The sequence below is a fragment of the Pseudorca crassidens genome, chromosome 1, assembly GCF_039906515.1.
Source record: "Pseudorca crassidens isolate mPseCra1 chromosome 1, mPseCra1.hap1, whole genome shotgun sequence".
Classification (NCBI taxonomy): Eukaryota; Metazoa; Chordata; class Mammalia; order Artiodactyla; family Delphinidae; genus Pseudorca; species Pseudorca crassidens.
Genome location: NC_090296.1, coordinates 179,819,100 through 179,843,989, shown reverse-complemented (window position 1 = coordinate 179,843,989; position 24,890 = coordinate 179,819,100). Strand labels below are relative to the sequence as shown.

The window sequence follows — 24,890 nt, the reverse complement described above, 5'->3', positions numbered from 1 at the left end:
ACAACCCAGTCCAACAATGGGCAGAAGACCTAAATAGACATTTCTCCAAAGAAGATATACAGACTGCCAACAAACACATGAAAGAATGCTTAACATCATTAATCATTAGAGAAATGCAAATCAAAACTACAATGAGATATCATCTCACACCAGTCAGAATGGCCATCATCAAAAAATCTACAAACAATAAATGCTGGAGAGGGTGTGGAGAAAAGGGAACACTCTTGCACTGCTGGTGGGAATGTGAATTGGTACAGCCACAATGGAGAACAGTATGGAGGTTCCTTAAAAAACTACAAATAGAACTACCATATGACCCAGCAATCTCACTACTGGGCATAAACCCTGAGAAAACCATAATTCAAAAAGAGTCATGTACCAAAATGTTCACTGCAGCTCTATTTACAATAGCCCAGAGATGGAAACAACCTACGTGTCCATCATCGGATGAATGGATAAAGAAGATGTGGCACATATATACAATGGAATATTACTCAGCCATAAAAAGAAACGAAATTGAGCTATTTGTAATGAGGTGGATGGACCTAGAGTCTGTCATACACAGTGAAGTAAGTCAGAAAGAGAAAGACAAATACTGTATGCTAACACATATATATGGAATTTAAGAAAAAAAATGTCATGAAGAACCCAGGGGTAAGACAGGATTAAAGACACAGACCTACTAGAGAATGGACTTGAGGATATGGGGAGGGGGAAGGGTAAGCTGTGACTAAGCAAGAGAGTGGCATGGACATATATACACTACTAAACGTAAAATAGATAGCTAGTGGGAAGCAGCCTCATAGCACAGGGAGATCAGCTCGGTGCTTTGTGACCACCTAGAGGGGTGGGATAGGGAGGGTGGGAGGGAGGGAGACTCAAGAGGGAAGAGATATGGGAACATATGTATATGTATAACTGATTCACTTTGTTATAAAGCAGAAACACACCATTGTAAAGCAATTATACTTCAATAAAGATGTAAAAAAAACATAAAAAAATAGATAACTAATAAAAAAAAAACACAATGAGACATCACACCCATCAGGATGGCTGCTATCCGCCTCCCGCAAACAACAAAAGAAAATAACAAATGTTGGCAAGGAGGTGGAGCAATTGGAACCCTGGTGCACTGTTGGTAGGAATGTAAAACAGTACAGCTGCTGTGGAAAACAGAATGGTGGGTCCTAAATACTTAAATATAGAATTACCATATGGTCCTGCAATTCCACTGCTGGGTATATACCCCAGAGAACTGAAAGCAGAGTCTCCAAGAGGTATCTGTACACTTATGTTTATAGTGGTGTTATTCACAAGAGCCAAAAGGTGGAAGTAACACTAGTGTCCATCAATGAAAAAATGGATAAACAAAATGTGGTATATATATTCATTCAATGGACTACTATTCAGCCTTAAAAAGGGAGGAAATTCTGACACATACTACAACATGGATGAACCTGAGGATATTATGCTGAGTGAAATAAGCAGTTGCAAAAGAACCAAGTATTGTATGACTCCACTTATATGAGGTGCCTAGAGTAGTCAAATTCATAGAGACAGAAGGTAACATGGTGGTTGCCAGGGGCTGCAGGGAGAGAGCAATTAAGCTGTTGTTTAATGGGCACAGAGTTTCAGTCTTGCAAGATGAAAACAGTTCTGGAGACTGGCTACACAACACTGTGAATGTACTTAACACTACTGAACTGTACACTTAAAAATAGTTAAGATGGGAAATCTTGTTACGTGTATTTTACCACAGTTAAAAAACATTTTTTTTAGTCAACTCTAAAAGATTTCTGACTATACCCCCTTTGACTCTTCCTGGTTTACATATGTCAGCAAAGCAGGTTGGTCACTGAACATGGCTGTTCCCAGAAAGAGACTGTCTCCTCTTGGCCACTTGGGATCCGCCCAAGCGTGATGCTTCATTCTTTCCCCTAACGGAGACCCCATGCTGGCCTGATCGGTACAGCCTCTGGGTGGCAGCCCAGCCAAAAGGGGGCCTTGGGAATTTTAACTTAATTGTGGTTTAGCCGCCTGAATTTTCTTGTTGTACTTCTGTGGTCTTAAGTATTCTGCTCACCAAATCCCCTTACATTGTACCATGTGGACCAAAGTGGTGGACATAATAGCATCTCTAAGTTTAATAAAAATGCTCTCATCCCTCTGGCACCTGACCCTTCCAGACAAAAAAGGTCAGGGTGAGGGTCAGGGATAATTGGGAAAAAGGGAAAGGTTAGTGATTGGAATGGGACACACTGACTCTGCAGCGGTGGAAGGAGAACAACCCTGGCACCAGTGAAAGAAAAACTTTAAACCTCAGGAGGTAAGAAGGAGGGACATTCGTGATTCTGTCTTTCTGAATCCCCCAGAATCTTCCTCACAAAGGAAAAGTCCCAGGTGTGGCTCTCCCAGATTGTGCAAGTGCCTCAATAAACTGAACTGCCTGCCAGCTCTGCCATGCCCTGCTGGACAGCTCTGATCACAACGTGATCATCCTTCTCCTCAAGGTCACTGAAAAATCTTAGGAAAGCAGAAGAAGATGGTCCTACCCCCTGAGCCTCCCACAAAGAACACCTGCCAATACCTCCAGGTGTCTTTCCAAACCCCCCCCCACCCCGCCCAATTCCTGTAGCTATCATTCAGCCATCCCTAAGGGGCAGGTGAATGCAACCTGACAGGTGGCACAGACAAACAGGACAGACTGGACTGACTGCCTTCAGGTAACACCTCCATAAACAAAAAGAAGTACTAGACTCAGTTATTTGTACTGAACTGGGAGCCCTAAGGCTTGCCAGCTGTCCAGGAGGCAACACTGGAGAAACTGCCAGCCTGTGCTCGCTAAGTAGGTCCCACCTGGGGTCGGGGGGTGGGGGTGGGAGGGCAGACAACAACTGTAAGCACCACATTCTTCACAGGTGTACTCATGCGGAAGCCAGGCATTACCTTACTTCCCTCCAGAAATGTGGTGACGTGCACTGCAGGGGTGATCATAAGAGACCTGCAAGTGTTTAAGCAAGCACCACCAGTAGATCCTGTATCCCCAGACAGCTGTGACCTCTCCAAAGTAAGGCTATTCTTGATTGGGGGGAGGGGGCCCTCCCAGAAGGATAACTGACTTGTTAATTATGTGTAATCTGCTCTGAGGCATTTATGCCTGAAATGGGAGTTATCCAATTAGAAACAGTAGTTTGAAATCTGTCCCTGACTTTAGCTGAGGTGAACAATGAGATCGTATCAGCCCTGGAGCCATTAAGGTCAGTGTCAGCTCAGGGGCCAGGATCATTATGGATGACAGAACTGCCCTAGACTTCCTTCCTGCAGGGAGGCCAAATCTGTGCATTCCCTAATACTCCTGCAGTACTTGGGTCAAGTAGAAAGTCAGTACAGAAACTTAAAGAGAAAGCCACTTGGCTCTCTAAGGCAGACCCTGAAGGTTTATGTATTTGTTCAGCTGGCTGGTCTAGGACCCTGGGGAGCATAGTTGAGGTCAAGATTGCAGTTTGGTCTCATCCTGCTACCATGCTGATAGTACGTAAACTAAATTACATATTTTATGAGACAAACTGAATGGCTCCAGTACCTGGCTCTGTCAGACAGATTACTCAGGGTGGCCAATGAAGAGCGTAATCATGGGAAATTTTACCAGAAGCCAAGAAGGGAGAGACATGAGGGGTGAATGCTGTTGGAAGGCAATTATCCTTGGGCCCACTGCATTTCTGTGCATCTTGTAGGTGGAGGCGCTGCCTCTCTTTGTTCCAGACTATCTTAAGTATGTCTGTCCAGTGAACAGCGAACAGCCAGGAAGGATAGAAATGCCTCCCTCAGGAACAAAGGTCAGGTTTGTTCACTATCTAGCACAATAAAGACGTCACCTCCCTCCAGGATTAAGGTCAGGCAGGCTTACTGCCCATTATGAAGGTCTGGAGGTTCCTCTCCTGTAACAGGCTGCATTGCAAATGTAGGAGCGGCGCCACCACAGGCATCACTCACCCTCCTCACAGCCCTCTATGGAGCGTGAGGCTAGGAAACCAACTCACATGCTAACAACTCCGATCCTGCTACTGCGAGGAATCAAGTCCGATGTCTCTGACTGAGAAGTCTTGTGTCTTCTACCAGCATCCATGAAACTATGGCAGGCTAACTTGTTAAACTGCAGTTAGCTACATTTTTGTGTGTGTGTGCCCCTACATATCTCAAACTCCTTCCTTGTCTGACAGTTCCAGCACAAGATTAACTAGTACAAATTTTAGCTAAATTTTGCTTGACATGGAATTAAGTTTAGGTACTCATTATTCCACAAAAGGAAAAATAGAGATTTCACTGGAAAGGAAAAAAAAAAGATGGATCACCACTCACCTTGGTGTGCTCCTAACTCCCGAACACTCAACACTCATCCTGTGTCTCCTTTACAAGGCTGCCTGACAGGCATGGTGCCTCCCGGTTTAGTCGTAGGATCTTCCCCTTTTATCCTTGGCAAACTCATCCACATTCAGGTCTAAATTACTCTTACACTCACATAAACTTTTCTCTATTCTAGACCTCTCCTCTGCGCTACAGAATCATACAAACACCTGCTATGTTCCTCTGGGATATTTCAATGGTACCTCAAAATGAATGTGCCCAAAATCACACACAGAGTCAACTTTACTTCCTACTTCAGTTCTCTATCAAGTTATATAGTTCAGACATCTAGCGCTTATTTCATACCCAATATCACTAAATCTTGTCACATTTACCTTTAAGTACCAGAAATTTGTTTCCTTCTGTTTCCAACACTTTAATCCTAGTCAATCTACTATCATCTCTCACCTTGGCTACTGCATCTGCCGTCTAACTGGTCCACCTGCATCCAATCTAGCCTCTTTCCAATCTGTTCTCCACGGTATAACCACGGTGATCTTCACCAAAAAAGTAAATTTGTGAAGACAAAATGAAAAAATCTGAAGCTATCTTACCTGTTTAAATCCTATTTAAAAGAATATCCCACATGGTTCCCAGTCTTCATGGGAAAAACAAATTCAAAATGGCTCAAGTTCTTTAAATATTTTTCTCAAACATCATGGTGTCCACAACTCTCCTTAAAATCATGTTTTTTTTCATCCTTCCCATTTCCCTCACACACTGTAGCACTATTCAGGACACTATTTCAAATTACTTGAAAAAACTTTTCTCTGAGTTTACTCCCTCCCCAGTCTCCCAATTCGAATAATGAAAGTCCACATCACAACCTGTCCGGCAGTGTACAACCCTCCATATGACAGGGTGAGTGAATAAAGCAGGAGGAGGAGGGGAACGGGCTTGGAACATTTGTATAACAGCAGCATGCATATGTTCACCAAGCCAAAGTTAGCTTTTCCAAGGAGACCAATTCCTTCTCATATTTGAATTTCCTTACTTTCACACTTTATCTTTAGATGGCAAAAGAAGCAGTCTGATATAAAGAAATTAGTTTTCAATTCTAATATAATAACCATAAAATTCAAGAGTATCCCAAGCTGAGAGGGACTAGCAGGCTGCAGCACCCTACAGCAATCCCTAGACCCGTGAAGCACAGGGGAAAACCACTCATTTTTTTAAAAAGGCACACAAATGTGAAATCAGAAAGCCTTGGTTTGAATACTCTTTCACTTACTAGTTATGAAATTTTATACAAGTTTTAACTCACTAAGATTCCATTTTGCTTATATAAAATGGGGGCTGGGATAATATTAGAATCTATTTATAATATTGCTTAATACAAAAAGTACCAGGGCTTCCCTGGTGGCGCAGTGGTTGAGAGTCCGCCTGCCGATGCAGGGGGCGCGGGTTCGTGCCCCGGTCTGGGAGGATCCCACGTGCCGTGGAGCAGCTGGGCCTGTGGGCCATGGCCGCTGAGCTTGCGCATCCGGAGCGCCTGTGCTCTGCAACAGGAGAGGCCACGGCAGTGAGAGGCCTGCGTACCGTAAAAAAAAAAAAAAAAAAAAAAAAAAAGTACCAGAAAAAATTAACCACAACTGAATCATATCTATCAAACTATCCAATCTACAGCTCTGCAGTTAAGGCAAAGTATTTTCCAAAATATTAATACAAAAACATGGACACAGCACATGGTGTATTAGAAACACGACAGACGTTGAAACTGGAGGACATTAAGCTAAGTGCAATACGTCAGATACGGGGCTGGGGGTAGGGGAGACATGTCATGATCTCACTCATACGTGGAATCTTAAAACGTTGAACACTAGAAGCAGAGAGCAGAATGGTGGTTACCGGGGTGGGGAGGTGGGGGAAATGAGGAGATGTTAGTCAAAGGGGACAAAGTTGCAGGTGTGCAGGATGAATAAGTCTAGAGATCCAATGTACAGCATGGTGACTACAGGTAATAATACTGTACTGAATCCTGGGAATGCGCTAGGAGAATGGATTTCAAGTGCTCTCATCACACACATACCAAAAAAGGTAACTATATGAGGAAAACATACATTAATTAGCTTGACTGTAGTCATATTTCACTAGGTATATGTGTATCAAATCATGGTGGTGTACATCTTAAATATATGTGATTTTTATCTTAAAAAATAAAATAAAAAAGGAAAGATGACGAATATGCATTATGTTCAAATCTCTATTTTTGCCACTAGCAATAAAAAAGATTTTAGAAAACTCCTCAGAGCCCAGTCTAACAAGCATTAAGGCTCTAGAAGCTTGAAACTCATTGATTCCAAGGTAGACAAGTCCTAAAGGCTAAAATTCATTTGAAAGAAGAAAGCAGATCTTACAGATATGGGTATCAGTAGGACAAACTAGAGAAAAGATAGAAACCCAAAGACAAGTTCTGATCAATGACCATGCTTGATGATCCAGCACCTTAAGGAGAACTGATAAATAAAAGAATGATATGACATACATTTGGAAGTAATGAATCGAATGAACAGGCATAGGGTGATCACCTTGTAAGGCATTAGTATATTCTTAAAGATCTTATCTATAATCCAGAACTCACAAAAATTCAAGAACTAAGTTTAACACAGGACAGTATTTGTTTCCTGCTTAAACATCAAATGACAATAAAATAGTTTAACAACTTCCCTGTCTAGTTTTGAAATTACACAATGGTTCCTAATTATTTTTTTAATTTGAAGAAAATCTTCACATTAAAAAAATAATTTTTTGAATTTTATTATTATTTTATATTGCACTTTAAGCACATAAAATGAAACAGTACTTCAATGGGCTCATAACAAAGACATAGCTGCAGTAGCCTAATACAAAGTAAACAAGGCTTGGATCTGGGTAACGTTAAGAGGCACAACCTAGAGCTAATAAAACACAACTAGAGGGGCTTCCCTGGTGGTGCAGTGGTTAAGAATCTACCTGCCAATGTAGGGGACGTGGGTTCGAGCCCTGGTCCAGGAAGATCCCACATGCCGTGGAGCAACTAAGCCCGTGCACCACAACTACAGAGCTTGCGCTCTAGAGCCCACGAGCCAGAACTACTGAGCCCATGTGCCACAACTTCCGAAGCCCGCGCGCCTAGAGCCCGTGCTCTGCAACAAGAGAAGCCACCGCCATGAGAAGCCCGCGTACCGCAAGGAAGAGTAGCCCCCACTCGACACAACTAAAGAAAGCCCGCGTGCAGCAACAAAAACCCAACGCAGCCAAAAAATAAATAAATAAATTTATTTATTAAAAAAAACACAACTGGGCTTCCCTGGTGGCGCAGTGGTTGAGAATCTGCCTGTCAATGCAGGGGACACGGGTTCGAGCCCTGGTTTGGGAGGATCCCGCATGCCGCGGAGCGACTGGACCTGTGAGCCACAACTACTGAGCCTGCGCATCTGGAGCCTGTGCTCCGCAACAAGAGAGGCCGCAACAGTGAGAGGCCCGCGCACCGTGATGAAGAGTGGCCCCCGCTCGCCGCAACTAGAGAAAGTCCTCACACGGAAACGAAGACCCAACACAGCCAAAAACATAAATAAAATTAAAACAAAAAACACAACTAGAAAACTCTGGCAGACTTACCGTAACAAGTACAAATAATATCAAGAGTTGTGAGAAAGAATAATAGCAATGGGGAACATAGGAAAATCAGCAGAAATATTCTACCCCCCAAAATAACCAGAACACCCTGAATAACCCTAAGAAACTCGCTCCCCATGCGGTTATAAACAGTGAAATGAGAGTTTGACAGATTAACCTGAAAAAAAAAAAAAAAGCGTGGCCTTCAAAGCCAAGTACAACACACCCCACCTACTCACAACCAGATATACATCTCATTCCTCCACTCCCATCCAATGCAGTATTGATGCCAAATCTTCGCAAACTGATCTTCAGCTTCGAGCCTCTCAATAAAAACCCTAACTGGGTTTCTCATGGTTTCAAAATATATACGGAAGGGCAAGGGGGAAAGAATGACCAAGACATGGTTTAAAAAACAAAAAAAGGAAGGGGGAGGTGGGGGCTTGCCTGCTGATATTTATTATAAAGCCAAAGTAAATAAAACAGTAGGGTTCTTAAAAAGGGTTAAATAAATGGACCAATTCAACAGAAGATAAAACTCAGAAACAAACGCATGATCATAAGGAAACTTGCTACCTTACAGTGATTGCACAGGAGAAAAGAATGCATTATTTAAATAGGGCAACTAGTTTGCCAGATAGAAACACAGAAAATGGATCCCTACCTCACGCTAGAGCGAAAAAACCAATTCCAGATTCATTAAATGTAAATGCAAATAAGTGGCAAACTTATACTTGAAATATTACATTAATGAGAATGAACTACTATGAATGAAATACAGCTAAATAGTAGAAACATAACACTGAATTAAAAAAGCAAGCTATACTGGGCTTTGGTTTTGACAACATACAGCCTGAATCTATTTTTATTAAACCCAAACCCAAACAAAATTAAACAGTAACTATTTAAGGATACACATAATTTGTGATAAACTTTAAAAGGGCAAGGAAATAATGATAATAATGTCCCTTGGGAGTATAGATTGAAGCACAAAGGTAGAAAAAACAGAATTGACCATTTTCTAGTTAACTTTGGTGGTAGAGTCACAGATGTTTATTTTATTATAAAATTTGTTATATTACATTTATTCTTTTGAATGTTATTTAGTATAATTTTTTTAAGTCTTTAAATTGCACAAAAAGCACAAATAGAGCACAGAGAGGGGCTTCCCTGGTGGTGCAGTGGTTGAGAGTCCGTCTGCCGATGCAGGGGAAACGGGTTGGTGCCCCGGTCCGGGAAGATCCCACATGCCGTGGAGCGGCTGGGCCCGTGAGCCATGGTCGCTGAGCCTGCGCGTCTGGAGCCTATGCTCCGCAACGGGAGAGGCCACAACGGTGAGAGGCCCGCGTACCGCAAAAAAAAAAAAAATAGAGCACAGAGAAAAAAATGACTACTATTCCTGGAGCATTATCAGAAGACTCCATAAAAGAAACGTCACTTTAGCCAGCCATATCTGGCAGGCCAAAGAGAAGAAAGTAGACTGGGGGTGGGGGGTGGGGGTGGGGATTCCAAGCAAAAGGAACAGTATAAGCAAAGGCAAAGAGGCGTGAAAATACAACACCTGCCTAGAGATTAGAGAAAATTTTAAATAGCATGAATAAAAATGAGTTGAACTCTACTCCTATTAAGAGTTATTAAAGAAAGACTAAAGAAATTAGGAAACCAAACTTGACAAGTTCTTTTTAAAGGGCCAAGCTGACCCTTCATAGTATGAGCAGAATGGGAATTGAATAGGAATAGGTAAAACAAATTGTGTAGAAAGCAAAGGTTCGAAGGAAAGAACAGTTACAATATTCCAAAAGTGATTCTATTTAAAAGAAAAACAGTGTTTTCCAAAACGAATGTTGAAATAAAAAGATAAATTTCACAAGTAGACAAGATTTTTAAATTGCCTTTTAAGACATGATTATTTAAAATTATTGTATGGAAATATGTTGTTTTAATTACACTCTCCCTTACCACTTTGGGAAGTTGGGCGGGGGGCGGGGTGTAAAGAAAGCATATGCTCCTTTTAAATATCCTCCAGAAAACAATCCTTTTTAATTACCAAGAGACAGGCGGGAAAGAAGTATGACATAGCAAAACTACTTAATATTTCACATATTTTCTTCAATATCATATCTGAAGGCCTACTAGCCCCAGAAATGACAGTGCCAATACAGCGAGGTCATTATAGGTTTCAAGCAAAGAACCTTGTATGTAAGTAAAAGCACAATAAATGCTTGCTGAATGAGTAACTACAGAATGAAAACCAAAACACTTTTGCCCTGAATAGAAAAAGGAGAGGAGTATGAAAGGGGTAGAAAAAGTGTAAAAGAGTCCTGAGACCAGCCACACAGAGAAAGCCTTCAGCTAAGAAAGAGACAATCTTTGTCTGTTACTGCTTATTTGGACCAGACTCTGGAAATGGCCCTATGCCCAAAATTCTGTGTTACAGAGCTTTGTTCAATAAGCTTGAAACAAGGTCCCAATCAACTGTGAAGTTAACTTGATTCAGAATGACCTATATATACACACTATAAAACAGACCTATTTAGAAAAGATGAGCTGCAAAATAAGACTCTGGTAGAAGAACATAATATAAAACACCCAGATCAGAATTATTCTGAAACATTTTATCCTGGGAAAAACTGGATCTGTCACTAATACTTTGGCCTACACCCAACTTTAGTACAACACAAGGACACTTTTCTGTCTCCTCCCCTCCTGCTTAAGAAATATAATGCACACTATACAACACTCTACATGGCAATTATGTGTCCACATCAAAAAACAATTTTTTGTGTTTAATTCAGTGATAATCATTTTTGATCCAAACCAGGATCTAAAGTAAATATGAGCTTTTAAGAGAACATTAGATCACAGTTCATCTTCTACATATCACTCATAAGCTTGTACTAATTCCCCAACTACTACTCCTTACCCAAGAATTAACATTTGTTTTAATATCTCATGAGTGTCCCTCCCCTCTCAAAAAGATAATATATTTAAAATTCTGTAGAAATGTCAGGCATTATAATCTAATGACTTCAAAAGCACAGACTCAGGAAGCACACTGCACAGATTTACAAGTAGACTCTACCATTTACTAGCTCTGTAGCCTGTTTTCTTACCAGACAAATGAGGTTTAAAAACAAAGAATTTTATCAACCTCACACAGTTAATATGAGGATTAAATGAGGTAACATGTATAAAGGATTTTCAACAGTGTCTGGCATGGAAAGGACTAAATAAATGTTAGTATTATTTATTATTATTATCATCATTATTATTATTCTCTGTTCCCCATCCATATTCAAGTGTTTAACTCTGAGTTTACCAGATGATGTTAAACCTGTTAAAGCTTATAGCCAATAATAAATACAACTCTTATGAACAATCTTAGAAATTAAAAATTGTTACTTAATTCATTTAAGATGTTCCAGCTACATTAGACATATAACAAGGAGTGTAAATCAGTATTATCAGAAGAGTCAAATCCGACACTTTAAAAGGATCTGGATTGTACTTAATAATAACCTCTCTGAGCCTCATTTCTTTCATATTCATCACAGGAGTATTTTTGGTCCTGTAATTCTTCTTACAAGAAAGGACACCATTTGGGGATATTTATACAGAAAGAATATTTAAAGATACAAGTTGGTAGATTAAATTTAGAGATTAAATTTAGAGGATTGATTACATTATTTTATATTTATATATATATATATAATTGAATATATATATATTTTTTCCTCCCCAAAATGATAAAGGGAAATAAGAGGAGAAAAATCAGTGGACAAGAACTTCCAATAAATCACTGGATATTAGAAAGCAAATGGAAGCAAGGTAACTAACTGAACAGAACAACAGAAGAAGCTAAAACCCAAAACGCCCACAGACAGCAAGGTAATTTATTCTAAAAGAAAAAAATAACCCTTGAGAGGCTCAGAATTTGGAAGCAACAGTTTCTTTAGACTACAAAAGTGAGGAGCAGAATCAAAACCACAATGAGATAGATACCACTTGACATCCACTAGGATGGCTATTAAAAATAAATAGATAAAACAGAGATTGTGAGGATGTGGAGAAACTGAAACCTTGATACACTGCCAGTGGCAATGTAAAATGGTGCAGCCACTTTGGATAACAGTCAGCAGTCCCTTGAAGGGTTAAACCTAGAGTTACCATAGGATCCAGCAATTCCACTCATAGGTATATAACCAATATAACTGAAAACATATGTCCACACAGAAACTTGTACACAAATGTTCACAGCAGCATTATCCATAATAGCCAAAAAGTAGAAACAGTCCAAATATCCATTAACTAATAAATGGATAAATCTGATATATCCATAAAACAATATTAATTTGGCAATAAAAAGGAATAAGCACTGACACAGGCCACAATATGGATGAGCTTTGACAACATCATGCCAAGTGAAAGAAACCACTGCAAAGGACCACTTACTACATGATTCCATTTATATGAAATACTCAGAATAGGCAAATCTACAGGGATAAAAAGTAAATTGTTAGTTGCTTAGGGCTAGGCGGAGAGAGGATTCAGGGACTGGGGAGTGAGAGCTAAGAAGGATAGGGGGTTTCTTTTTTGGGGTAATGACAATATTCTAAAATTGCTGTGGTGATGGATGTGTAACTCTGTGAATATAACAAAAGCCACTGAATTGTACACTTTAAGTGGGTAAATTCTATGGTATGTGAATTCTATCTCAATACAACTGCTTTTCTTTTAAAAGTGAGGAACAGAGCTAAAAGCTGGAGAATTGAGTGTCTATATACTGAACTGTTGAGTTCGCTGTCCTTCCACTCACCATGTTCTCAAATGCCAGCTTTTCCTCATAAACACAACTCTCATGAAAGAAATTAGAAAAACTCTTCACTGCTGAAACAGAACAGCACAAGAAAAGACTTCTAAACACTGAAGACTTGGGTGGGGCCCTGCCCAAAGCCCAACCCCCCCAACTGACAGTCTCTGTCACATATTTATAGTTTCTACTTAAGCATTTCAGTTCCTCATTCTTAAATAGAAGCAGACTAGGATCACCAGATTATTTGATATAACATTGCATGGGGGGTGGGGGAGGACCTAAAACAAAACAAAACAAAACAAAAAACAGAAAAAAAGAACATGAAAAAAAAAACTTGCAGAGCCTAGTGGAATCATTTTTTAAAAAGATTTATATTATATGAAATATATATATTCATATGTCATATATGTTGATATATGAATAAAAGGTAATTCATTAATAAATAAGAATCCAACTTGTGAAAAAGAGCAAGAAAATTCTTAAAAATTAAAAATAGTAAAACTTAACAATATAAATATCTGATACACTGGAATTTATAGTTGAGGAAGTCTCCCAAAGATGTAGAACTAGAAAGGAAAACAGTACTAAAATATTAATTCAGAAGGTCTAATATCTGAATAGAACATCTAGAAAAAAAGAACAGAGAATACATGGGAAAAGAAATTATCAAAGAAATAACACTAGACGCCCCCTCCCGTTGCAAAATATAGTAGCATATCCCCCAAGTGCCAGCATAATGTACTTTCAAAAGACCAATACCAGGCTTCCCTGGTGGCGCAGTGGTTGAGAGTCCGCCTGCTGATGCAGGGGACACGGGTTCGTGCCCCGGTCCGGGAGGATCCCACATGCCATAGAGTGGCTGGGCCCGTGAGCCATGGCCACTGAGCCTGCGCGTCCGGAGCCTGTGCTCCGCAATGGGAGAGGCCGCAACAGTGAGAGGCCCGCGTACCACACACACACACAAAAAAAACCGACCAATAAAAAAAAAAAAAGACCAATACCAAGTTATTTCCCTGTGAAATTTCAAAACACCACAGCTAAAGAGAATAAATATTCCAAAGGTTTCCAGAGAGAAAAAGACAAGTTACATACAAAGGATCTAGAATCAGAGACATATCAGACATCTCAATGACAATACTGGAAGCCAGAAGAAATAGACTCTATTGCCTTTCGAAGGAAAATAATTTTCAGTCTAAAACTAAGGGCAGTACAGCACAGTGATAACAAGCAGATTCCAAAATGAGACTTCCTAGTTCAAATAATGCCATTTAATAGCTGTATGATCCTGAACAAGTAATATAACTGCTTTGTGTAACAGTTTCTTCATCTGTGAGATGGGATTGTTGTGAGAATTAATTCATAGGTGTTCATGTGTGTAAAAAGCCTAATACACAGTAGTTACTATAAAAGTGCTCTAGAAAGCAAGCCTGGGTAAAGAAAGGGGTGATACAGAACTTAGCTTTTCACTATAATCCCTTAGGTAGTATCTCACTGGCTTGGACACACTCACATATTATCAGACGGACAGAGGGAATTGTGAAATGAAGCCCAATGATAACACCTGGGCAGAGAATAATATCTATATGCCTTTAGCTCAAATGAGACAGAAAAATAGAAAACAAAAATTTGTATTGAAAGAGAACCACCTGACCAGACAGTCAAAAAGGGAAACAGGATGTTGTAAGAGAGATTTTTGGTCTGGTTGAGCAGCAGAACCAGAGTAACCCAGGAGAGCCTGGGTCAGATTAAAGAAAAACAACACAGTTTGTTGATAAGGGTAAAACAGAGTACTTAAACAGAGAAACTGACTTTTTTTTTTTTTTTTTTTTGCAGTACGCGGGCCTCTCACTGTTGTGGCCTCTCCCATTGCAGAGCACAGGCTCCGGACTCGCAGGCTCAGCGGCCATGGCTCACGGGCCTAGCTGCTCCGCGGCATGTGGGATCCTCCCGGACCAGGGCACAAACCCATGTCCCCTGCATCGGCAGGCGGACTCTCAAACACTGCGCCACCATGGAAGCCCAGAAACTGACTTTTAATCACAGTTAAATGACAAGCTTGTTCAAAGATGAGATTCACTGAGGTTTGGCGGGTTGGTTTTTGTTTTGTTTTCTTTTGAGGCTAAATTAAAAGCATTTTAAATTAAAAGATAATCGGAAAATAAAAGTAATATTAATAAGACCTTATATCTTATTAAAACTCAGGAATACCTTGCTAATATAAGGAATACCAACCGAGGCAATATGACAGATTAGATAACCTGAAAACTCTCCCACTTACAAACTGCCTAAACACGCTTGATAGACTATGACAGCATCTTTTTAAAATTCAGTCCAATATTAAATAGAGCAAAGAAAATCCAGGGAGAAGGAGAAAGGAGGACTAAAACTCAGAGCAGAAAATATGAAAGAAGCTATCCTATAGGGGCTTGCTGGCCACTAACAAACAGGGTTAGACTTTTATGCCAAATGGGAACTAAATATAAGGCCTTGGCTTGCTGAAGATGGGAAGATAGAACTGACATGGCAAAAGGAACTTTGCAAATGTGATTAAGTTAAAGGTCTTGAGAAAAGAAGATTATCCAGGATTACTGATGTGGGCTCATGTAATCACAAGGGTCTTTAATTAAAAGGGAAAGAGGGAGGCAGGACAGTTAGTGCTGATCAGAGTGGTGCCACGTGAAAAAGACTCAACTGGCCATTTCTGGCTTGAAGATGGAGGAAGAGACCACCAGCTAAGAAATGCAGGAAGCCTCTGGAAGCTAAAATAAGGCAAGAGAACAGCTTCTCCCATAGAATGTCCAGAAAGAACAATCCTGCCCACATCTCAAGTTTGGCCCCAGTGAAACCCATTTCATATTTCTAAGCTTCAGAACTATAAGATAATAAAGTTGTGTTAAGACATTAAGTTTGAGGTAATTGTTACAACACCTCTAAGACACAAATACATACACACACACACACACACACATACTGGAGAGGAAGGGGGGCAGTTATCCAAGATAGTATAACATGTTCCATGAAGTTTTCAGGTACAAAACTCTAAATAGTCCTGGACTGATAGTATCCCTAAAACACTTGGCAGAACAAAACTGTCTAGGAATAATAAATTTATCTTATCAATGTATTACCCTTAGCCTGCAGAGAGATCTCAAAGATGAGACCTTAAGTTGAGCTCACAATCAAAATTTATAAAACACATAAGGAAATAATTCACCATAAGCAGGAGGCAGCATACACACATCACATATGCACGTACATATACGTGCACACATACACAATAAGGCCTCCAAAGAATGTTAATCCAAAAGAGAATGTTAATCCAGAGGAAGGAAGGAGGGAAGGAGGGAAAAGAGAAGAAAAGAAAAGAAAAGAAAAAGTAACAATAGATGGCATGAATAAAAAGTACAAAATAATGGTGGTTCATCTGAATCCAAATATATCAATATATAAATGCAATAAATGCCCCAGTTAAAAGAAGTATCACACTCTATTTTTTTTTTTAATTTTTATTTTTGGCTTGCAGCATCTCAGTTCCCCAACCAGGGACTGAACCCAGGCTATGGCAATGAAAGCCTGGAATCCTAACCACTAGTGCACGAAGGAACTCTCACACTGTATTTTTTTAAATCCAGTTATTCTTAAAAGAGACAAATCTTAACAGGAAAAAGTTGAAAGTAAAAAGAATGGAAAAGTTCACTTTGTGATACAGCAGAAACTAACACAACATTGTAAAGCAATTATACTCCAATAAAGATGTTAAAAAAAAACAAAACTAAATTACATTACCAGAGGTCAGGATAGTGATCACCTTTGGGAAGGAGAGGAGGGGTGGCAGGTGGGAAGAACATAAGGATGATTGGCTATGTTGTAGGTCTTGATGAATACACAGATTTTTCCTTTGTGATAGTTCATTAAAAATGTAGGTTTACGTTTTGTGCATTTTCTATGTGTGTTATACTTCAATAAAAGGTTAAAAAAATTTTTTTAAAAGAATGGAAAAGATAAATTCTATATATTAATATGTAGTATAATGATATCAAGACAAAATAAACTGTAATTAAAAAAAACCCTAGAGCCAGAGAATCCTTTATTCCATAGTAATGCTGTCTTTCATCAATATTTTTACATGAATTTACTCAATGGAGGTTTTATAATTTATACTTTGCTCTTCAAAAGAACAAACCAAAAACATTAGAGAAGCTACTTTCATGCCAAGCTTGGTGGGGGAACAGTTTTAGAAAAAATGAACACGTGGGACGGCACATAAAACTGCAGGTGGCTAGAAAGGAAACCAGCTCTAAGGAAAAATAACTAAAAATAGTCTTAGAACAGTGATTCTGACTGACTTCATTTGGATTTTCAAATTATTTCAGAGCTAAAATGTATACAATTTGTTTTTAACCAAGATGGTTGGTTATTTTAGAAATAAGTTGTCATAATTAAATATACTTATTTATATCTTAGAAGTTCTCAAGTATCACTTGCAATTCAGAACCAAAGGATTTTTAAATCTGAAAATTTTTTAGCTCTGAAACGATCTTAATGACAAAATATAGCAAAATCAATTATTCCTGATTAGTTGAAATAAAAATTCCTATGACAGCAAATTTTGTTGGATCTCTAACAAAATATTTTTAGGGATGTTATGCCTTGATGTACATGCCAGATTCTTTATAGATTTCCTCTATCTTTATATATATTATTATGGATTTACAAGCCCTAATGCTAGAAACACTTAGAAAAAGACTTAAAAGTAAACAAAAAAAGTTTCTTTAAAAAATTAAGACAATGGGGCTTCCCTGGTGGTGCAGTAGTTGACAGTCCGCCTGCCGATGCAGGGGACACGGGTTCGTGCCCCCGTCTGGGAAGATCCCACATGCCGTGGAGCGGCTGGGCCCGTGAGCCATGGCTGCTAAGCCTGCACGTCTGGAGCCTGTGCTCCGCAACGAGAGAGGCCACAACAGTGAGAGGCCTGCGTACCGCAAAAAAAAAAAAAAATTAAGACAATGAAAGTGGTTTTTAAATAGGAAGCTATTGCCTCCAAAAAGTTATCTTTAATTTATCACATGAATCTAATCATGAAGAAACAAACATATTCATATTGACATTCTACAAACTGACTGGCCTATAATTTTCAAAAGTATCAAGGTCAGGTGAAGTCAAGGGGAGACTGAAGAACTGTTGCAGTTTGAAGAAGGTTGAGGAGACATGATAACTAAATGCTTCTGAACTGGGTCTTTTTCCCATAAAGCTACTGAACAAATTGGCAGATAAGTAGAATGTGTGGATTAGATGGTAATTAACCTGATTTTGATGACTGTTTTATGGCTATGCAGTAGCATGTACTTATGTATAGAAAATACACACCAAAGTATTCAGGAGTGATGGGGCATCATAGCAGCAGGTTATTCTCAAACAGTCCAAAACAAAAAAGTTCTTTGTCCTGTACATGCAATTTTTCTGTGAGTTTAAAATTGTCCCTCCTCCCCCTCCAAAAAAATATTTTAAGTCATCTTTACTACTCAGTGATAAAAATGAGAGCAAGACTTTTTTTTTTTTCAAGTTCAATGATTCAGAGGTATTTAGCAATCAATGTTCCATTAATCTGTGGAGGAACACAACCAAATATGGTTTCTCTAAAATAAGGATACAATGACTTTTGAAATTAAAAAGGGATGGCCCCATTCAAAACTGTTACACGCAACGGGGAGAGGCCACAACAGTGAGAGGCCCACGTACTGCAAAAAAAAAAAAAAAAAACTGTTACAAATTCTAATGGCCCTAAAGTCTCTGCATTGGGCTCCTCTAAAGAGACTGAGACTTTCCACTATAACTTCCTTCCCTTTTATTTGTTGAATAAATAGACATATGCATGCTAGACACCAGAAATACAGCAAAGGTCACAGTGAACCCTATGGAAGGCAGACGGTGAATAGGACAAATTAACGATGTAATTCTAATAATAAATGCGATGAAAGGGAAGTATAGGACGCTATAAAAACAACTAACAAAATTCTAATAGTATGTGCGCAGGTGGGAGGCAGGCCAGAAAGGGGAATTGGGGAAAACCACCCTTTAATAAAATTTAGGGTAAGACCTCAAGGATGAGTGGGAGTTAGCCAGGTGAAACATGTCTGTAACAATAGGAGCCAGGACACTGACAGGCAGAGAGATTTCTTATCCCTGGAATTTAAAGGTCCTAGGTGGGTTAGTAGTAAGGGATAAGGCTAAAAATAAAGGCAGGTGCCAGGCCTCTTAAAGAAACTTAAATGCTGTTAAAAAGATTTTAAGATTTTTCTTGCAGTCACTGATTTTCAAATCTTTCTGTTGTTCATCCTAATTTCAAATCAACTCTTACACAGAATCTCATTATGTAATATAAACAAAAGTAGCACTGTCCTGTCTGAAGTAGAAAGAGGGTGCTTTAGAACTTCACCAGCTGAGCTTCCTGCTTCCCTAAGTGAGGGCAAAGGCAAAAACAGGAGGAAAGAGAGGGGGCAGTATCAGAAATAACACATGGTGGGCTGTATTAGCCAGATTTCCAATCAGAAACTGACAAACTATTCCAATTAGAAAAATTCAAAGAGCATTTATAACATAGACGGACTAAAGACAAAGGAATGGTGAGGGATAGGGGAACAGAAAGGAAGGTACAGGAACTAGTGTTAGCAGCAGCAACAGCACCCCTAAATCCAAAAGGACAAGGGCAGGAGAGATTACCAGAACGAGGAAGAGAAAGTCACACAGACAAGGCTACCAGGAAGGGCTTTATTGAGGGGAATAATGACTTGTCTTGGGACACAGCCAGTCCACCAGGAAGAAACCAGGGAAATAAATATTCTGAGCTTACCTTTCTCACTGCTTCCGATCTACCCATGTCCACACTGGCTGCACCCTATCTGAAGCCGGAAGTCACAGACGCCCATTGACATAATGCATACAGTAAACCTCCCAGGGTAAAGACCAGCGGGGAGAGAACAGATCAGGAAGAACAAACATAAGCTATCTGTCATGAAGGAGTAGGCACAGAAGTACAAGGAAAGATCAAACCTAGCCTTCTGGAACCAAGGAAAAGGTTTCCATGAGACCAGGACAATTAAGCTGAAGCCTAAACAGTGAGCAGGAGTGAGCCAGGCAGAGGAAATCCGGGAGACAGACATTCCAAGCAAAGGGACTACAGCCACTACAGCACACACTGCTAGAGCTCTGAATGAGGAGGTTTGAAGCACAGAGTGTGAAGGGAGGGAAGGAATGAAGCTAGAAAGGCAAGGGAAGACAAGACCATGCTTGCATCAATACCACACCAACAATCCAGCCTTTGTCCTGAAGGCAAAGTTTAAGGATTGAAATATCATCTGATAGAGGTGGGTGTGGGTTTTTAATAAAAGTAATAGGCACAGAGATTTTCTTTTTAATGGTAATGGTCAATTCTCGCTCTTATCTGTTGACCAGCTCCTGCCTGGTTGTTTCACAAGAACTGCAAGCCAGAGTGTGAGTATGGAGAAGACTGCAAACACTGACACTATGTAATTACAGGTTCTAATCCACTTCAGCCTTTTTTTAATTCTCCACACTTGGACCTTCTCAGGGAACAGGTGGGCAAAAATATTTTCAGTGACCACATTAAGTTCTATGTTTAAGATTTTGAACCAAATCATTGATAATTCAAAATTTACCTTAGGGTACATTCATTTTCCTTTGAAATGGAGAACTTTCTAAAAACAACAATGAGGGACGTCCCTGGTGGTCTAGTGGGTAAGACTCTGCACTCCCAATGCAGGGGGCCCGGGTTCGATCCCTGGTCAGGGAACTAGATCTTGAATGCCGCAACGAAGATCCCAGCAATGAAGATCTCAAGTGCTGCAACTAAGACCCTGTGTAGCCAAATAAATAAATAAATATTGGGCTTCCCTGGTGGCGCAGTGATTAAGAATCCGCCTGCCAATGCAGGGGACACGGGTTTGAGCCCTGGTCTGGGAAGATCCCACATGCTGCAGAGCAACTAAGCCCGTGAGCCACAACTACTGAGCCTGCGCTCTAGAGCCCGCGAGCCACAACTACTGAGCCTGTGTGCCACAACTATGGAAGCCCACGCGCCTAGAGCCCGTGCTCCACAACAAGAGAGGCCACCGCAATGAGAAGCCCACACACCGCAACAAAGAGCAGCCCCCGCTCGACACAACTAGAGAATGCCTGCACACAGCAACAAAGACCCAACACAGCCAAAAATAAAACAAATAAAATAAATTTTAAAAGCTAATGTTAATAAATATTTTAATTAATTAATTAATTTGAAAGAAAATAAAAACAGTGATGCTTATTCACAAAGGACTACAGATTTTCTGAAGTTCCACACGGATAATTTAAAGATTCAAGGATCTACTCCTTGCCAGACCCTAAGGGAGACACTAGGGACACAGTGATGAACCAAACAGATGAGGTTTCTGTCATCATTAAACTTACCTCTAAGAGAAGGAACAGGCATTAAATAAGTAAACAAACATAATCACAAATTTGTCACGTGCCACAAATAAAAGCAACAAGGAAGAGGTGGCAAAAAATATTTCTAGATTTAAAAGAAAGATATCACTGCTCCTTTTTGCAAAAGCAACATCCATGGAGTAGAAGGAGACAAAATCAAACCACAATGGACTGAGGCATATATATGTTTCAAGCAAGAAGATGCCACAAGATGACAGATTCAAGAACTCAGGCTGTGAACTGTCAAGAGAGAAAAGGTAATATCTCAAAACACATGGTAAGGAATGCTTTTTTTAAGATGGGGGAAAATAATGTTGATTGGAGGGGGAATTGAAGAGAGGCTGAATATAAGAGAAAGAATGGATGATTAGCTATGATGACTAATAATGCCAACGTGTTATATCCAGGTGTTAGGCTAAATGCTTTACATGCAATTCTTTATTTCATCTCTAAGGTCAGCTCTATAGTCCCAATTTTGCATATGAGAAAACTAAACTCAAAAAAGTTAGGTTATCTGATCAAATCACATGCTGGCAGAACTAGGATTCAAACCCAGATCTTTATGACTTCAAAGCAGACCATACCACACTGTCTCATTCAAAAAATACTTTTCAAACCACCTCTTAAGCTCTGGTTAACTACGTACTGAGGATACAGAGATGAGGAGCTCCTGGGGCACAATCGGTCGGGGTGTGGTACTTACACAGGATGATCTTTACCTTCAAAGAGAGAGGAAGGGGAGACAGACATGTATCGATACCTCAAGTAACTGATACAAGGAGGAAGACGGCAGAGCATAGACTGCATCAGTAACCCTACCCTGAGCTAATCAGTGAAGGCTTCATCTGGCGCTTATGTTAAGCAGAACAGAGATGAACAAAGTTAATTCCAAGTAAGATAAACAGATTACGGAAAAGCAAAGAAGCACAAAATTGCATGCCGTGTTTGGAACACTTCAAGAAGTTGAGCATGGCAGGAATGTGATGAGAGCTGGAAGAGACCAGACCAAAGGGCCTTTTATGCCACGCTAAGGTACCTGAGGTTTAAACCACAGGAAGTGAAAAACCATTTCCAGGCTTTGAAACAAGATTAGGCAACTGTAAAGACCCAGCAACTGATTAGGAGGTTCAAGCTATAGCCTGGTGAATGGCTTACAGACAACCAAAAGGTCAGAAGATCTGGAAAGAAACTCCCAAACTAACCGCTTATAATCAAAACAGAAGAAGGAGGGTTCCAAAGTCCCTTTTTTTTTTTTTTTTTCCCTGCGGTACGCGGGCCTCCCACCGCTATGGCCTCTCCCGTCGCGGAGCACAGGCTCTGGATGCGCAGGCCCAGCGGCCATGGCCCACGGGTCCAGCCGCTCCGTGGCATGTGGGATCCTCCCGGACCGGGGCATGAACCCACGTCCTCTGCATCGGCAGGCGGACTCCCAACCACTGCGCCACCAGGGAAGCCCCCAAAGTCCCTTTTTGAAAAACGTAGCCCTTATTCTAAGTGAGATGAGACCAGTCCCCAGTTATTACTATTGATTAGGACAGAACTAAAATATGGTTTAGCCCAAACTTTGTGATCAACAGGTACGGGTTTGGAGGTTTGCTTCCTCAACACCACAAAGGGACTATCTGAGGCAGAATATGGGCTTGGGTGATTCATTTCTCCAAAAAGCATATTGAACAGAGGGAGGATAGCCTGCTGTCTGCCTTAAAACTAAAGAACAGAGTCTCCAGTTTCCAAAGGATCCTCTTTCCCTTGCTTCAAGGCTTAATCACATCAGTCTGCCATCTGATGATGGTTAGGGAAGACTGATACTCTCTTTTTCTGCTAAACATGCTGGTCTGATTCAGGAGCTGTATATTTCCCACCAAGCAGGTAAGAGAAGCAGAGAAGCAACAAAAGCATACACCTACTCCCCTAATGAAACACAAGCTGTCATTCAGCTTTATCAATGAAACCAAATCAAAGAGAAATGAACTACAATTTAGAACTTCAGATTTATTTTTCCAAACTAACCTCCAGGTACATTCCTCATTCCAAACAAAACCTACATTCTAGTCACCCTGAACAAGCCATCATGTCTTTGTCTAACGCCGTTGCCTTAGACTGGAATGCATCTGCACTCCATGTCAATATGATAAATGCACAGGCTCCCTTCAAACCCCAACTTAAATGTCACTCCTTCAGCACCACCCAAACTACATGCCCACAGAACTTTTTTCTCTATTCAAATGTTTATTAAATATTTCCATGTATTGTATTGAATAGTATACAGACCAACCCCTCCTAAACAGAAATTTTAACAAACACTTACTGAATGCTAAGCATATGGCAGGTTTAGTGCTAGGTTCTAGAATTTTTTAAATTGAATAACAATACAATCTGCTGCCTTTCAAAAACTCCCCAACTACAATAAAAAACATACATAGTAAAGGTAGCATTTAGGGTAAATGGATAAGGAAAAAAAGAGAAAAAAGACCAGAATGAAAATCAATGCAATGGATGAAAATCAATTATACCACACACTCTTCCATAAAACTGAAGAGGAGGGAATACTGTCCAACATATTTTGTAAGACCAGCACTACACTAACACCAAAACCACAGACCAATAACCACTGGTATGTATATTTTACCAAACACACACAAAAACTTTAAAAAAAAAGAAGAGTAGGCTTACTGAACCCAAAGCTAAAGCTGAAAGCGGTAATGACTAGTCAGTCAGTAAGAAAATGAGTAAGGACTCCATATTTCTAGGTTACCTATTGATACTATATTGCCAGTTAATTAAATGTGAATTTAAAGCTTTTTACAAGCTGTTACCTGTGAGATATGATTGATGGAAGACTCCATTCTCCGAAGCTGAGAGGCTTGGATGTCCAGCAACTGGAGTACATTGTTAGCCAATGCATTTATTTGATAAGCAACACTAGCTAGGGATTGGGTTGTGTAGGCTTTGGTCTCTTCTAAAGCTTTTCTCTTGTCTGTAGCCTGAAATAAGAACAAAAACAACCAATATTTATTTAGGTTAACATTCATTAAACATCTGTTCTATAGAAAGGTAGAGTTATAATTTATATTTTTTAATAGAAAAGCCCAATTGAATCAAAAAATTTATCGGACCTGTCTGATGAACCACAAAGCACTCTACCCTTGGACCCTAATAAAGGCACGTGCCTCAGGTCCTACTGCTCACTCTCTGCCTGCACCCTGCACTGACCTCGCCACGTGTCCCCTCAAGGCATGCTGTGTATCTCCTCCAGGACCTGTGAGTAATAAATGTCTCTATTTCACTTTCCCTTCCAGTCTTTTGTTGAACCTTGAGCTCACCATCCATGACACCCTGGGGCTCTAATTAACAAATGTTAATTTAACAAAAAAATCACATCTACTAGTCCAGTGATATGGACTATAAATCCATTCTACCTTACATTCCTGTTTACATTAATCACCATCAGAAATCCAAACCCCCCATTAACCATTACAACCAAGCTTCTCATCTCCACAAAAACTACTGTAAATCTTATGACCCCACCCTTTACCCATCCATTCTTCCCAAACTCTAGTACACAAGTCAGAGTCAAACAGTAAGAAATGTTCAG

The 24,890-nt window shown here is 40.0% G+C and overlaps 1 protein-coding gene and 1 non-coding gene across 17 annotated transcripts in view; one reads left to right on the top strand and one right to left on the bottom strand.

Moving 5' to 3' along the window:
* The window catches only part of ABI1 (abl interactor 1), a 127,833-nt gene that overhangs the window by 38,184 nt on the left and 64,759 nt on the right, over window positions 1–24,890 (bottom strand). For all 16 annotated transcript variants that reach the window (XM_067701674.1, XM_067701682.1, XM_067701690.1 and 13 more), the window contains one exon: window positions 24,112–24,279. In XM_067701674.1, the coding sequence (XP_067557775.1) occupies window positions 24,112–24,279 (168 nt within the window). The remainder of the gene's footprint in view (window positions 1–24,111; window positions 24,280–24,890) is intronic.
* Window positions 20,552–20,624, top strand: TRNAG-CCC (transfer RNA glycine (anticodon CCC)). Its single transcript has one exon. It is a non-coding gene; the product is annotated as a tRNA-Gly (tRNA).